A 17,522-nucleotide genomic window follows, 5' to 3' on the forward strand; every position below is an offset into this window, starting at 1 on the left:
TCCACATACTAGCAAGCATCAGAAATTGAAATAAAAAAATACCAATTCTAATATCATCAAAAAACATGAAATACTAGGGATAAGCCCAATAAAAGATGTGCAAAGACTCTACATCTAAAACCAAAACTTTTGCCGAGAGACTTAAAGCTATGGCTGTCAGCCAATTTTCTACCCCTGGGACATTTGGCAATGTCTGGAGACATTTGGTTGCCACAACTGAGGAGGCAGATTGTTCTATTGGAATCCAGTGGGTAGAGGCCAAGGATGTTGTTAAACATCCTACAATGCACAGGACAGCTCCCCACAACAAAGAATTATGTGGTCCGAAATGTCAATGTGCCAAGGTCGAGAAACCCACATTGTGTTAGGATTCCAGGTCTCCACAAATTGGTGTATAGATTCAATATTGTCCCAATTGAATTCCAAGAAAATATGTATTAACAAGCTGATTCTAAAATTCATATAGAAAAGTCCTAAAGTAGCCAAAACAACTTTAAAGAAGAATAACAAATTTGGTGAACTAACACTTTTGATTTTGAGCCTTATTATAAAACTGCAGTGGTCCAGATAGTGTGGTATTGACCTCAACATACCCAAATAGATCAATGGAACAGAATAGAGTCCAGATATGGACCCACATGTATATGAGCCATTGATTTCAACAAGGATGCCAAGGCAATTCAGTGTCGGAAAAGATAGTTTTTTTAATAAATAGTGGTAGAACAACTGGATATTCACATGTAGAAAATGAACTTTGATTTATATTTCACAACATATGCAAAAGTTAACTCAGAATGTACCATAAGTCTAAATGTAATATCTAAAACTATAATACTTCTAGAAGAAAACAGAAGGAAACATCTTGGTGACCCATGCTTAGGCAAAGACTTCTGAGAAACAATAACAAATACATGACCCATAAAAGAAAAAAATTGATAAATCGGACTTCATGAAAATTAAAAACATGCCTTCCATAAAATTGTTAAGAGAATGAAAAGACAAACCCTGCATGAGGAGAAAAAAGTTACAAAGCATATCTCTGATAAAAGATTGACATCCAAAATACATAATTATATAAAGAACTCTCAAAATGCAATAAGAAAAACAATTAAAAATGGACAGAAGATTTAAACAAACCCTTTATTAAGAAGACAAACAGATGGCAAGTAAATACATGGGAAGATATTCAATATCATTAGCCAATAGTGAAATGCAAATTAAAACGAAAAGGAGAGACACTTATATAACTCTTAGACTGGCTAAAATTAAAAAGACCAACTGCTGGAAAATACGTGCAGGAACTGAAACTGTCAAACACCACTGGTGAAAGGTAAAATGATAAAACCACTTTGGAAAATAGTTTGGCAGTTTCCTAAAAGTTAAACATATATCAACATAAGATCCAGATATTTCACTGTCAGGTATTTACTGAAGAAAAGTTAAAGCATAAGTCTATGCAAAGACTTGCACATGTATGTTCATAGTGGCTTTATGTACAAGAGCCAAAAAATGAAAACAATGCAACTGTCTGTCAATAGGTGAATGGATAAATGAATTGTGGATATCTGCACAATGGAATACTACTCAGCAATAAAAAGTATTGAAGTACTGATACACATAACATGAATGAATCTCAAAATAATTATGCTGAGTGAAAGAAGTTAAAGAAAAAAGAGTGTATACTGCTTGATTTCACTTATGTAAAATTTTAGAAAGTACAAACTAATCTCTAGCATATCAGTTGCTAGAAGCACTTTGGTTGTTGCTTGGGGATAGGAATGGGTGTCTCAGAGTGGGGTGGAGATATTACAAAGTGGCACGAGTAAACTTTTTAGGGGGAAAGAATATCTTCACTATTTTGATTGTGATGATGGTTTCACATGTCAAAATTTATCAAATTACACATTTTAAATATGTGCAGTTTTTGTATGTCATTTATACTTCAGAAAAGGTATTTAAAAAATGAAATAGAATTGTTAAAAAATAATGTCAATCTCCCAGAACACGTAGTTAACAGACAAAAAAGCAGAATAGGAGAGAAAGAAAATATATTAAGGCTCAAACCATTAAGTGCAAAATTTGACTAATAGGAGAACATAAAAATAGGCAGAGATGTTTTTTAAAAAATAATATAAGAAAGGTGTTTAGAGCTAAGAGACACATATCTTTAGATTGAGAGTTTTACCCAGGATCCAACACAATAAACAAAAGACTCACACTAAATAATCCTTATGAAATACTAGAAAGGTGTCATGAAAGCTTCCATAATCCAGGAGTGGTTGGGTAGATAGGGAATTTGAGAAGTTGGGGGTGAGTCCTTATAAGGAAATAAGAATCGGTTGATATCAAACTTGTTATCAGCATCACTGCATGATAAAATACAAGGGTACAATGAGTTCAAACTTCTAGGGAAACTACTTTTAATCCACATCAACAAGCTAGCTAATTACCAGTTAAATATAAAGGACCAAGGAAAGAATTCAGATATGCAAAGCCTCTGAAACCTTCTGTCCCATGCACCCTTCCTGAGATATTAACTGAGAATGAACTTTGGCAAAATGAAGAATAAAACCAGGAAAGGGGAAGACATAGGCTGTTTTTTAAAAAATGGTGGAACTAATCTAGACTCCAATGGAAAGAAATTATAGAGTTTTTCAGAAGATCCAAAAAGCAAGCAGCCCAAATTCATACAGGAGGTAAGTTAATGCCAAAGAGTATTTTCACGAAGAAAAATGGAAAGCACTACAAACAATAAATTTAATTACTAAGGTGGTGGATAATATTTGATACATGGTCAGAAAGCATGCCATTCTTGCTGCAGCAATTCCACTTCTGGGTATCTACCCAAAGGAAATGAAAACACTAAGTCAAAAAGATATCTTCTTCATCATGTTCACTGCAGCCTTATTTATAACAGCCAAGATATGGAAGCAACCTAAGTGTCCATAGATGGATAAAGAAAATGTGATATATGTGTATATATCACATTTATATAATATATAGTCCACAAATATATAATGGAATATTATTTAACCATCAAAGAGAAGGAAATTTTGCCATTTGCAACAACATGGATGGACCTTGAGGGCATTATGCTAAGTGAAATAAGTCAGAGAAAGACAAATACTGTATGATTTCACTTATAAGTGGAATGTAAAAAAAAAGGAAAGAAAGAAAAAAATAATCCAAGCTCATAGATATAGACAAGAGATTGGTGGTGGCCAGAGGTGGGGTGAGGGGCAGGGGGCATGGGATGGGTGAGTGAGCCAAATTGGTCAAAATGGTCAGAAGATACAAACTTCCAGGTGTAAAATACATAAGTCCTGGAGATTTAATGTACAGCATATTGACTATAGATAATAATACTGTATTGCATATTTGAAAGTTACTAAGAGAGTAGATCTTAGAAGTTCTCATCACAAGAAAAATAATTTATAACTAAATATGGTGATGGATGTTAACCAGACTTATTGTGGTGATCATTTCGCAAAATACATAAAAATCAAATCATTATATTGTACAAGTAAAACTAATTTAATGGTATATGTCAATTATATCCTATTAAAATAAATAAAATACTTTACCATAAAAAAATGAAAGCACACTCCTCTTTCCTCATTAAGAAAAAAGAATGCAAATTGAAACCCCAGAATGAGTATTTGTGGCTGATGGTGAGGGATTAAATCTAGGAAAATTTTGATGCAGACATACATGTTGTGTGGTTTGGATAATTGAAGGAATGTAAGAAAAAGTAATTCATTTGGTCTGGACCTTAGGAATATTCTCCAAATAACCCAAGGTTGAGATATTGGACTTTTAAAGGTGGGAAAGAAGTCTGAGCAAATTGCTTAGCGCTGCTTTACATAATTTTATATATTCTTAATGTTGTCAAAGTTGTTTATTGTTTTCTAACTTTTAGAATGCATTTATAAGTAAAATCCTGAAGGCTGAAGTGCAGTTACAGTTACAGTGCTGACTGCACAAGTTCTTAACCTGGACAATGCAGTGACAGCTCACAGGACCTCTCTTTTCTCATACTCCATCAACTGAGCCCATTTTCCAGGCAGAAAAACTCTTAACTACAGTATTTCTGTGTTTTTCCCTCTTCTAACATTTATCTTTATACATTTAAATGAAATACTAAACTTTGAACTGTACTTGTATAGCTCAATAATGTGGTTTGTTCATTAATTTTCAAGTTTTAGAATCAATCTATAAACATAATATTACCTATTAAAATATACTTCTATGATTATAGACAGAGTATAAATGTTTTTTACCTTGATAGCATAAAAGTATAATTATACAGGTAACAGCAGATGGGAGGTGAGAAAGGGAAAGAGAAACACATGGAAGGATAGGGGTGCTAATATCTTCATCTAAAAAATGGAGAGTTAAGAGATAATTGCCTAAACCTAGTGAAATAAGAAATTGAGATTCAAATTGTGAAAATATTTTCCTTCAATCATCAGGGCCACTAACTAGTTTCCTATTTGATTTCAAGATGCACACACATCCATCCACACCCACACCCACACCAGATACGCTTCCAAGTCGGCCATTGTCAGGGAATTGCGTTTTGCATATACGGACCCACTATGTTGCTTACCTGTGGATTGTAAACTAACCTACTTATATAAAAGGAAAGGGCTGCAGACTGTGAGTCCCTCTGATGCCAGGAGTACCTCAGTCAATAACCATCGCCGATTTAGTCCTCTGAGGGGCTAAATATCCAACACAGGTTCCAAAGAGCCAATCTTCTCTGAAGAATAATTTTCCCACTCAAAGAAGAGTTGACAATCCCTGTCCTTTAGAAGCTGGCAAAAATGAAGTGGGTCAAATTGTAAAAGGGTGCCAAAGGTGTATGTGGGTGTGGCAGCCATGGGGACACGGGAGTGACTCCATTCTGGGTGGAGGCTCTCTGAGTGTAATTGGACCTGCATTCAATGATGCTTTCTCAGTCAATCAAAAGTGGGATGCTTTTAAAAGAAACTTTAAGAAATTTGGTCAAAAGTTGAAAATTAGTTTTTCTGCAGTTATTGGTAATTTAAACTTGTCATCCGAACAGATAGTGTTAAAGCATAATGACGCAGGTGAGCAATGTCCTCTTAGTGATGTTCTAGTCTTAGACAAAGAACTAATGTGAAATATGTCCAAGTCAGAGTCCCACAGTAGACCAGGGATGTAAAACACCTATGATGAAGGGGAAAAAAAAGAATGAATGAAAACAGGACTTGTTAGGAATTAGTGAAAAGTTTGCGTTATTTTCTTAGAGTAGGTGAATCCGAAGGTAAACCTCCCTTAAATACTAAGTGGCTGAGGGCCTTCTATAAGACTGACAAGCACAGCGGGGAGCTTTCCTTTTAAGGTGTTTATTGGGTAAGACAGCAGCCTTTCTGGGAGCCCAGAGATATATTCTTCAATAAAAGTTCTGTCTGATTCGAGGTGTCTGAGGATCAGAATTCATTCATTCATTCATTCACTTAGAGACATCTCTTATTCCTCTCTCAATTGGAACAGGAAACAACAAATTGCCTTTTGGTACTAAAGAACTGAAAAGTAAGGACCATACCATCTGTACCAGAGGTTATTGGTAGTCTGGTTCCTAGGCTTTTAATATAAAAATATTTCTCTCAATAAATGTATCCAAAGACAGGAACAAGTTGGATGTCTGCGTGTCTAGCTGTTCTTTGAAGTTCAGGATAAATCATGATTTAGAACAAAAAAGTCATGGTTGAATTGGTCTCACACGCAGTCAGCTTTGAGCTTATTTCTTTTTACTTTCAGCATAACCTAAATGGGCATGTGTAGCTAAAAGTACCTGGAATTAAAATAACCACACATTTCAACAATAGGTAGCCAAGGAAGAAAAAAATCAGCCTTCACATTTAAGTCAGTTAGTCCTTTTTTAATAAATTTGAATTCATTCATCAACAAGTTTCATATTGTATCTATCACTCAATTTTGCTATTTTTTTCATGTCAAATAATACCAAAAAATTACATCAATGTGCTTAAGCAAAATTGGGTTTTAATTTATCTTTACAATGAAATTAAATCAACATGAGAATTGATCATGATAGCAATCACCTATTCCTACTAGAATAATCCTGTACTTACCTTTAACACACTCACTGACTTGTGAAGTAGAAATATGAAACAAGAATAACAGAACATGTTTATGGGGCTTGCCCTAGGGAAAGGCATGGTATGTGAGCCACTCTCTGGGAGGTCACTGTCTACCCAGGTGTTGGGAATTGAGTATTTCAGGAAAACATGGCACCTTTCAATGCAGTAGAAGAGGTAATCAATCCAAGGCACACTAGCTAGTGTCCTGGGAAAATTTAATCCACCTGAGCAGCTCTTTGCCCCACAATTCAATGTTACTCTGACAGATGGCTCACATAAGCTAAGAGCCAGAGTCAATGCCATGAATAACAAAATATTTCACCAATGGATCAGTTTTGCTTACATAAAAATAGCCAGAAATATGAACTGGTTTTCAGGTGGAGAGTTAAACTAAGAATTATGTGATGGTTTATAATTTCAAGCCAGGAAATTCAAAATTGGACACATTTCTCTTTTTTTGAACACACTATTGTGGGACAAACACCAGTGGGATTATCTACTAGATGCTGAAAATGATCACCTACAGCTGCAATGTGCCTGTCCCCTTAAAACAAGTCCCAAATGTGCCTAGAATCACTTCTGAGATGATCTCCTTGGTGACAATGTTAATTCTGTAGCTGGACGGGGGAGAAGTGCTTTTGATGTGGATGGAACATGTCAAAAGTTCTGGGTGCTGGCATTAAAAACACGTGATACTGCAGAAGTACATGTAATTTTCAAACCTAATAGGAATATTATCATGATGTACTTTCAAGTTCATTTAAGATTCAGGGAGAAATAATGGTATAGACAGTGAAACCCCTCTATAGTCCTAGGGTTGGTCAAGAAGAACAATACTTGTTTTAAAAATTACTCAAGTCTTATCAGTCTCTCTCTGTACGGATTTATGTGGTAGGGCTCTTGAACTGTCTCAAGTATATCTGAACATGGGCCATAACAAACTGTCACAACATGAGTCTTTTGTATATTTTGAGCCCCTGTGAAGCATTTTGGAAAGACAGGAGTATGTAGAAAATTAACTTTTTATTATGTGCAGTTGTTGAGAAAGAAATATCATTATATTCTGAATTCAACTTTTTCCTCCTTACTCAAGAGGTCTGGACATGGGTAACAGCCAGCTCACATTAATGTCAGAAGTCTGGGTTGGGAATTCATCTATATGGCTCGCTCACCGGCTCCAGAAACTACCATGGAGTAAGAGAGGTCATTGTAACAGAACAGAGAACAAAACGCCAACACTCTTCTGTCAGCACGGGCTCTGCTTCTCAATATTTCTTGCAACTTTTAAAAATGGAGACTCTATAAAATAACTTTATTAGAAGAAAAGTAATTTTCTTCTGAAATGGAGTAAAGCAAACACATACCCAAGGATCTTAAAAAGTTTTTTTTTTTTTACAGAATATATGTATGTATTTGTGTGTGTATGTGTGTGTGTGTAGTTACAAATGCTATTTATAGTATAGCTATTATGTTAACTTCATTGCAGTGTCTACAAAGTTGTGGATCCCAGTCTTGGTGCCAAATGCATATAAAAAGCTCAAAAGCTATTATGACTATACCATGCAAATTTATGTTCAGAAAACCTTGGGAAGTAGACTGCAGCTCTTCTGAGCCCCATTGGGTCTCTGCCTTTGATAGTTGGGTACCTCAACTATGCATCAAAACCAAAAAAGTTTCAAATCACTTTTCTCCCAGAAAGAATTAATGTCACAGTTCTGAACAGTATAAATTATACACTTAAATTGACCACCGACTGCTTTTGTCCACATTAATTTGCATTTGGGGGTCCCTCTTTTGCACGTGGAGCTCACTCCTTGAATCACTGGATACAAAAAAAGATACCTGAAGTATTGAAAGGGATAAGGTCTTCACAATTGTCTTTTTTTCTTGAGCAAGTTAACAATGATAAGGCCACTTATGAGGTTTTTCCCAATCTGTTTAACTTTTAGGATCCCCCATTGTTACCCATGAAGAAAACTGTCAGAGAAAAGCCAAAGACCAAGAAATCACTGGCAAGTCTCCAGGTAAAAATAAAACCAGAGAGCAGCAGTTGGGAGTAGACATTGAAAAAAGGTAGGAATGAAGGAAGGGAAAGGATATAAAAATTGGTCATTTCTTCTAGCATGAGAATTTTTGGATTATGTTTTACCTGATGGTGGGTTTTGAGCTGTTACAGATTCCCACAAATTAAATTAGTGGTCACTTCATGGTGACAGCCCACACTACACACATCCTCAGGGAAAGTGGTGCCTCTGTCTATGTGGAGAAAACTGGTGCCAGCTGTACAGTACTGGGCGAGACTCTGGTCATTGGTTTCAGATAGAACAGAGAGAGTGAGGCATATGTGGCATTTTGAGATGAAGTATTAATTTAGCAGTTCTTTCCTGAATAGTTTGCTTTTTTTTTTCTCCAAATACTTAAAACTTCACTGTGACTCTGTTTGCACAACTGTAGTCATTTCAGTTTATGGATGCCTGTGATAGAAATATTGTTTACAAAAAATATATCATCTCTTTTTTTTTCTTTAGAAAGATCTCATCTAAATAGTAAGTTAAGGTTGCGTCTATGAAACCGGTGCACCTTGTCTTGTTTCTACGAGCTTTAAAAAGTCCAAATACTGATGAGGCTGTGGATCAAAAGGAAAAAAAAGTGATTGTGTTTGTTGTCAGGTTGCTCTCCTTTGCCTCAAGAGAACGGTCATGGGTCACTGGGTGATGCGTGGTGTGTACTCGTCATGTTCCTGCAGCATCCTAGTTAGACTAGGAGTAGTTGGATGTGCTTATGAAATATGTCAGATACAGAAATAAAGGCATGAGGATGTTTCTTTGTTTCTGAAATTGAACAGTAGAAGTGTTTTAGCTTAAATCTTAATTCTAGATAACAGAAAGTAGTTACATCACAGAAAGAAAAATATGACATCGCATGCTGCCAGGAGAGCAAGCATAAGAAACAAAATCTTGGTATATATGCATATTATGCAAATATATTTTATATTAACATACAATGTTATAAGAGTGCTTAATAACATAAAGACAAGGGAGAAAATCAACCTAGATGGTTTTACCTTAGAGTAACAAATAACCTGAGACGTTTATGCTTTCTGTTAGATATTAGGCCCAGAAATCCATAAGAGATGTGGAGCACATTTTCAGTGATTGACATGTCAACCAAACATTGCCAAAACGTGCCACTGTGTTCCCACATGACAGGTAAGCTGGATCCACTCCCAGTGAACAAAAAACACACTGTACATCAGAGTACTTACAATGAGATGCCATCTACTCCCGATGGGTTTTCAAAAGATGCATGTTCAGACATCAACGTGGGATCTATCTTTGTTTAAGCCAAAAGGTGAGCACGTGATAGTGGCTCACGTCATCCACTAAACCAGTACAGAAAAAGTATGCTCGCTGAAAGCAAACCCCATCTCCAACAAGCCGAAAAGCCTTTGCTTAACAAACTGAAAGAAAGGATATGAAGTGTGTGACCTGTTTTAAACTAGCAATACCACTGTATGAGTTTTTGAAGACAACTAAGAGTTTCTTTCTGATTTTTAAACTAAAATATCTAACTTATGATAATAAAAGACATATTTTGGGATGATATTGTGTTTCACGCCCTCATTCTCAAGGCATAATATTTAGATGATGCTTGTCCCTTTCAATAAAAAAAGAAAAAACTATGACTTTCTTTAATATGCATCTTGTGTTAAATTGTCCATAGCTGCAAAATGTATATATGTATGTGTATCTGTTTTACATACACGTGGGTCCTTACACCTGTGTGTACAAACATATACACATATACACGTGTATTTTATATATATGCTGAGAAAAGTTCACATATATATACAATTGCGTATGTATATATGTGTGTGTGTCTGTGTTTTTGTCTGTGTGTGTGTACAGGTATAAAAACTTGACAGGCAGAGTAATATTTCACTCAGTGTTAAATGAAGTCTTTGAAAAATCAAGTACAGTCACTCAGTTAACATAGTACAGCCAGTAAACTAAGTTGAAAAGAGAAAAAGTGAATGGAAACACGATCCTGGACCATCTGTCTATGGCATTCACATCGGTTAGATCAGGGATTTTAATTTTGAGCTGTGAAGACCTCCTCCGTAGATGGGTCTTCTTGTGTGGGATGCTTCTGTCCCCCATGTGTCGCCCATGCCCTTCCATAGGCATGCTCTGTTTCCTGTACTGGATTCCTGAGTTGTCAAAGGATATTGGTGAATTCCTGGCGGCACCACCACTGCCCGTGACCTTATTCATTTCATTGTGAACGTCCAGTGTTGTCAACAGAATATTTCCATCAGCATCCACCTAATTGGAAGAAAATGGGCATCGTTAGATGCTAGCATGCTAATAAATCTTTCCATATGCAAACTTAGGACAGACTTGTGTCATGCAATAACATCACATATATTATGAGAAATTGCACATCTGTCAAACCCAGCACTCTGTTTTAGAGAAAATTGTCATTTTGGAGGCTTAACTGCAGTTTAGAGATTTTATTTCCTTGATTTAAAAATTGTCATCTAGGATATTAGATAAAATAAGGGGGACCTTTTGAAATTGAAATTTCACATTATGGATACGAGTCCCTGCTGAAGACAAAATTAAAGTGCAAATACCTTTCAAGATGTTAACTTAGGTGTGAAAACCATTTTTCACAACTATGCACTGGATAGAAACTGTATTCTCCCATTTTTTCCTGGAAGTCAGCTTGTCCACTTTTCTGATGGTACAAAATATCCAAATTACCATGGAGAAACAAGTGAATACTCCTGTGATGGACACTCCTGATGACTTTGTGGGCTAGATACAGACCTCCACCCAAATATGATCTCCTTGCCCAATCCTGATCCTGGCAGGAGGCCTCCTTTCTAAGGGCCATGTTTAAGATAGACTAAAGTCTCCTCCCACAGTGGAGCCAAACTTTAGAATATTTTATTCTGTGCTAAATAAAGCTTCAGACTTGCCATGATAATGCCACTGGTCCATTTGTTTATTTGTTGGTCTGCCACACAACTTTTAGGGAGCATGCTTGAGGCTAGGGGGCCCCCGTGGAGTCCTTCCTGGATGTGTCTGTAATCTCTCCTCTCTGAGCAGTACCAGTCCCTCTCAGGGCCTCAGGGTCTATTCCACAGACCCCTGGGCACTCACTTTTCTCCAGCATGCCTTATGTTCCCCCATCTATCATCATTCTTTTGCCTGGAGAGCCATCTTCCTTGTCTTATCTTTGCCTGTAAAAACCTACACCTTTTCCAGGACTAGATTGTCCATGGCTTCTTCCAAGAAGCTTTCACAAAATTAGTTATTTTGTGGAGGAATAATTTATTGATATATTAATTTTCATCTTCTCATCTTATGGACATTCCTTAATTTCATTAAAGGCATCAAGCTAGATGTGAAGGAGGTGAGGCAGGGAGAAAAGACTCCTGACTAAGAGGAGGAAGGTACTTGTGCAGGTCTCTGAGCAGTGCCAGGACCACAGGTGGGATGGCCCCAGACAACAAGATGGCCCAGACACAGGAAGGGCTACATACATCCAGGGTACACTCAGGCTCTGGCACAAAGGCATCATTAGGATGTTAACTCTCATTCCCCGGACCTACGACTGTGTTACCTTACATGCGAAAGGGACTTTGCAAATGTATTAAGGTTATGGACCTTAAAATAGGGAGATTATCCTGGATTATCTGGGTGGGCCCAATCTAGTCACATGAGACCTTAAAAGTAGAGAATTTTCTCCTGCTGAAAGGAGAAGAGAAAAAGAGATTCAGCAGAATGTGAAAGCAGAGAGATTTGAAGCATGAGAAGGTTGGATTTACCATTGATAGAAGAGACTGCAGGGAAAGCATAAGAAGAAATGGGACAGCCTCAAGGAGCAAAGACTGGCCTAGCTGACAGCCAGCATGGTAATGGGGATCTTAGTCATACAACCACAAGGAACTATGTTTGGTCAACAACCTGAATGAGTCTGGGGGCAGATTTATCCCCAGAGCCTCCAGAAGGGAGCACAGTCCTAGTGACACCTGGATGTCAGCCTCCTGAGACTCTCAGCAGAGAAACCAGCTGAGCCCCACAGTATGCAGACCTCTGACCAACACAACTGTGAGATAATAATCTGGTTTGTTTGAAGTCGCTATGTTCGTGATAACTTGTTATGGCAGCCATCAAAGCTACTACAGGAGGGAAGAGGGAAGATTTCAGAGAAGAAATGCAATTGAATTGGGCCTCAAAGTAAGAGTAGAAATTTATCAGGCAAAAAGAAGGAAAAACATCACAGGCAAAGGCTTGAAGAGTGCCTGAGGTGTTCTGAGAGAGGCAAACTGGTTGAGTGGGACTTAAGTCCCAGAGAAAAGGGATTCATATACACAGCTCCTGGCAGATGCTAAGCTTGAGATACATGAGATGACTGTCATTCTTATCACTGTCATTATCATCTTCCTGTCATCTTATTATTATGAGAAAGTATACCTGCAGATTAGAGTCAAGCCAGTAAGAGTTTCTGTACATCACGTTAAGGAATTTCAACTTTACCCTTTAGGTAGTGAGAAGTCAAAGTGATTTCTATGTAGAAAAGTGATATATTTCTGAAACACGACTGAAGCTGCAGCATAAAGCGTAAAGATGGATTTGAGAAGAGAAAATGAAGAGAGGGACCCTAGTGGGAGTGTACTGCACTGGTTTCTGTTTCCTTCAGGGCAGTCTGGAAGAGAAATGCCAAGAGGTTATGAGCAACTGCTCTTCTCCAGCCACTGCCACAAATGCCAGCATTTCCTCCAAGTATTCTAGACACATGTGTATCTGCAGCAGCAGCAATGCTCGCCATCACCCAGTCATTTCTGCAGTTTAAGAGGGCAGGAAAGGAATGGAGAGAGAGTTACTCATCACCCTGCTCTCACCTGGCCTCCTGGCCCTCCTGCGTACCCTGCAGAAACACTCACACCACCAATGTGGGGTGCAGCACCAGCTAGCATGTCCTTAGCCTGGGTTGTGCTTAGTTTGTCTACATCATGAGTGAAGAGTGCCACAGTGGGGATAGACCATGAAGATCAATGGTTTCCTTAGAATGGAACACAGCCAGCCTAGGGGTGCTCGGAGATGCAAATGGACCAAGATAACACGATATGTGCTGGGCAGAAGGCTCTTCATGGAGACCCATTCTTGGGGAAGGGGACAGAGCACTGACAGAAGAAGATTAGAGTTTTGTCATTTTTTTATCCAGTGGGGGTAAAAATTCTAATGAGGCTTGTATCTTGAAAGTACGAGGGATGTTAGACCTTTGTAAGAGTTTGGAACTTGTGTTCTATATGTGTTCTTTTTGTTGTCTTTCCCTGAAATGATTAGCAGTAAAAATTTATAATAAAAAAGTCTATGCCCCTGTCTTCAGGATGAGAGAAGCAGCTAGTGGTTTGGGAGACTGAGTCTCTTACTATAGGAAGAAGATGTGGGAGGAGAAGCCCGACAGGTAAATTAAGGTGTGGTTGAAACAGGAGGAGAGAGCAATGTAAAGACCAGCAAAGGGGCCGGCCCAGTGGCGCAGTGGTTAAGTTTGCGCGTTCTGTTTCTCAGCAGCCCAGGGTGCACTGGTTCGGATCCAGGGTGCGGGCTTGGCACACCATGCTGTGGTAGGCGTCCCACATATAAAGTAGAGGAAGATGGGCATGGATGTTAGCTCAGGGCCAGTCTTCCTCAGCGAAAAGAGGAGGACTGGCAGCAGTTAGCTCAGGGCTAATCTTCCTCAAAAAAATAAAATAAAATAAAAACAGCAGCAAAGGAGTGGGGAGTAGCTTTTCCTCTGTGCAAAGCACCCAGGGGCTGTGGGAGTGCTGAGGCCACTGGAGGTAATCACTTTCCCTAAGAAGGGAGTGATCTGAACCTACTGCAGAAGCTGTGGGCTGCCAGCTTCTAAGACAGTAAGGAGGAGAGCATGATGCGATTAGCTGAGCTGGCCTTCACACAAACAAAAGTTGAAAGTAAGATTCTAGAGGAGAGAACCCTCTTACTAGTCTTTATCTCCCTCCAGCACCTTCTATCATGCTTTATGCCATACAGTAGTGAACCAAATGGTGAGTGCTTGATAGGTGGGACTGCAGGGAAAGCAGAAGTGCACATGGGGCATCTTTCCCTGGGTAGGGAGTCAACTAGAGTGATTCTGCTAATTCAGTTTATTTTAGTACTGAAAGGCATATGTGTGATACCCCACCAAACATCTGGTTTTGAATCACGATACAAACCATATTAGGTTATCACTTAAAGAGATTTTATAAATCAGATCACTTATCAAATTAGTTCAATTAGATTTTATTTAAATGTCTAACATTTTAAACAGATCCACTTAAATTACCGGTAAGCTAGTGTATTTAAAACAAAATTTATCTAAAGTTGAGTCAGAGAAACGACCAAAGGTAAAAGATGCTTATTTTTTTTAAAAGGTAGTAATGTAGAATTTTTTCTTTTCAATAATAAGTGATTTATTACAGATTAATTAGAAACTGAGAAGATTGAAATTTTTTTCCTGAAGGTAGAAAAAAACAGAAAACATTATTTAGCCCTAAAAAAATTTTTCTCTATATCCTATGTAATGTTTCAAACACAACAAAACCACGAGATGAAAAGCCCAGTCATCCACTTAAGAAGGTGGGTGCCTCACTGGACACATGCACAGGAAGGAGCTCGATCCTTCCTCAGGATTGTTCACACAAAATACTACCGTACACCTGCTCCATTGCATGCCCTGTGCAAGGTGCAGGACGACACAGATGAATAAGAGAAGGTCCTTGTCCTCAAGGGGTCCAGGAGGTGAGAGCTTCAAATAATCAGCAAATGCATTTTTAAAAACAGCACATACTGCCTTTTAAACATATTTTTAAATACATGCCGACAATAACATTTCTTTTCTAGTTATCGAAAATGCCATATGAAAAGCTTCTTTTATCAAAATTTAGGGGATTATGATGAACAAACGTGTAGAACGAAATACCAAACAAAGAAATGTCTTTTGTTAAAGGAAAGGAGAGTTTTGTGATATGTTTATTCAGATGATCTTCAATGGTTCTAATGACGCAGAGTTTCACCTGGCTTTAAAAAGATTCAATTTTGAATATCTTCCCACTAGGGAAGTGAAAAACATACCACATCAGTGGAATAAAACTGATGACAAATATGACTCATTCATGGACAAACATTCCACGAGCATTTACCATGTCTGAGCCACAGTGTGCATATTTTGGTAGATGGAAAGAATTGGATGCTGTCTAGTAGAGAAGGCACGGTGGCCGCATTAAATGTGACATGCCGTCTCACAAGCACAGAGCATGTACCGTGAAGCTAGGAGAACAGGGACAAGGCCAGCTGCTTGCAGTTGGGAGTGACAGAGGCAGGATGAAAACAAGTAGAAAAAAAAAATCAGGAACAATGTCATGGAGAAGAGCAGCTGGCGTAGGTCTTGAAGGACTGAAAGATGTGGACGAAGAAGAAAGAGATTCTGGGAAGAGAGAACTAAAGGCAGAGATAATAAAGTATATGGTGATTACGGGAAGCCCCCAGGGAGAGTGCAGAAAACAAAAGAAATAAGGAAAACTGAATGCTGAGTTGATTTTTCAAGATTTAATGACAAATTTGTATGAATTAATATTCTGTCTTCCCCAGTCCCTTGTGGCCAGTTTCTTGCATTTGGGAAAGGACTTCATGAGGGTGGGGATCTAAGTCTGTCCCTTGAACTCCAGTGAAGGAAAGCTAACCTGCGGGAAGCAGAACCCAATATTGTCAATGATTTACAAAATTAGAGTGCCCTTGGGGGCGTTGGACACTATGGCTCCCTTGCAGCTCTTTCAGGTATCAGGACCAACGCAATTACCTTATTCCTGTCTCACAGTGGGTGAATAGTTGTAATGGAAACAAAGATGTTGAAAGGAACTTGAGTATATATTGAATCAGTAAGACCTTAGTGTAGTGGCTGCTTTTGACTTACAGTTTTACATTTGCATAGCTTTTAATTAAACATGAAGCAATGTGTAGAAAATTCACACCAAGATTACTAGAAGGCATTTTTTCCTAAAAGAATTAAGGGGTTATTAAAATGTGCTAAATCTTAGAAACTAAATACTTTAAACAAATATTTCCAGAAGAGATGCTAATCTTTTCCTATCACCTAGAATTTAAATCTTAACACAGATGCAAGTGATTGTGGGTGAAATACAAGACTGAAATTCCCTGTATAGAATTACAGATGATGACTTGCCATTTTTAAAGCATTTCATGAATATTCCTTATTTTGAGGAGTTTGTCTCATATCTACTATAATTGGAATCATTGACTTCAAAGTAGCTTTTCTTCCTGCTCTTTAACCTGGATAGGCATAAACATTCAAAGATAAAAAACATCTTACGCGAATATATCACAAAGGGGTTTTCAGTTTTTCTAAGCATCTGTCATCGGATTGGCCCATTTTTGATACCATTCTCTGCTTACCTTCAAATTTCTAAATGAGTAAAATATTCTAATTTTATAAAAATAAAGTAATTGTCACATAAGGAATGAAATATTGCTCTTTAGTTAGAGGAATGATGTCAAGCCTGCAGCTCTGATTCCTCAGCAAGAACTATGACTTTCTGCCACTTCACGAAATTCAAACACCAACTAGTCACCTTGCAAAATATCACAAGGCTTGTAACCATAATATATGCACTGCAACCAAAGACTAGCTCTTGGGTATAGAAACAACTCAGGAACAAATAGAGGTTAAGCACAAATAAATTAAGGTCAAGATGTACATTGTACCACTTGTCTGGCAAAAAGCTAAGTGACTATGTAAACAGTTCGAGCATTCATGAATCAACCACTAAGTTAAAATATTGTACAATCACTAAACATAAGGAAAATCTACTCATGGTTTTGCAGTAGGGTCAATAATGTCAGAGTCTCAAAGGCAGTTGCTGGTGGCACAGATCCCTTTGGTGGCCCACAGAGCCCGAGGGCACTGCCCCAACATCCCTTTCAGGATGCAGGAAGGTGATCTCAGGAAGAACAATGACAGCACAATCCTTGCTGTCAGCCCAGTGTCTCTCAGACCAGAGAAAGCTGCCTGTTTTTCCCTCCCCAAAGTCCCAGTATGTAGTTGTATATCCTAGTTGTAGGTCTCTCTAGTTCTTCTATGTGCGAGGCTGCATCAGCATGGCTTGATGAGTGGTGTGTAGGTCCGCACCTAGGATCTGAAACGGTGAACCCCAGGCTGCTGAAGTGGGGCACATGGACTTAACCACTTGGCCACAGGGCCAGTCCCAGGAACAATTTTTAATGCTTATCTTTAAGAGCATCAAACCTACATTTAAAACTAGCTTACATGCAGTTGTATGGCAACTTCAAACCGAAAGAGCTGATC

The 17,522-nt window shown here is 38.2% G+C and overlaps 1 protein-coding gene across 2 annotated transcripts in view; it reads right to left on the reverse strand.

The window, feature by feature from the left end:
- Positions 1–5,896: 5,896 nt before the first annotated feature.
- GABRB3 (gamma-aminobutyric acid type A receptor subunit beta3) overlaps positions 5,897–17,522 on the reverse strand; it is a 221,778-nt gene continuing 210,152 nt past the window's right edge. For both annotated transcript variants that reach the window (XM_014851376.3, XM_014851375.3), the window contains exon 9: positions 5,897–10,453. In XM_014851376.3, the coding sequence (XP_014706862.1) occupies positions 10,112–10,453 (342 nt within the window). In that variant the 3' untranslated portion in view covers positions 5,897–10,111. The remainder of the gene's footprint in view (positions 10,454–17,522) is intronic.

The sequence above is a fragment of the Equus asinus genome, chromosome 2 (assembly GCF_041296235.1).
Source record: "Equus asinus isolate D_3611 breed Donkey chromosome 2, EquAss-T2T_v2, whole genome shotgun sequence".
Classification (NCBI taxonomy): Eukaryota; Metazoa; Chordata; class Mammalia; order Perissodactyla; family Equidae; genus Equus; species Equus asinus.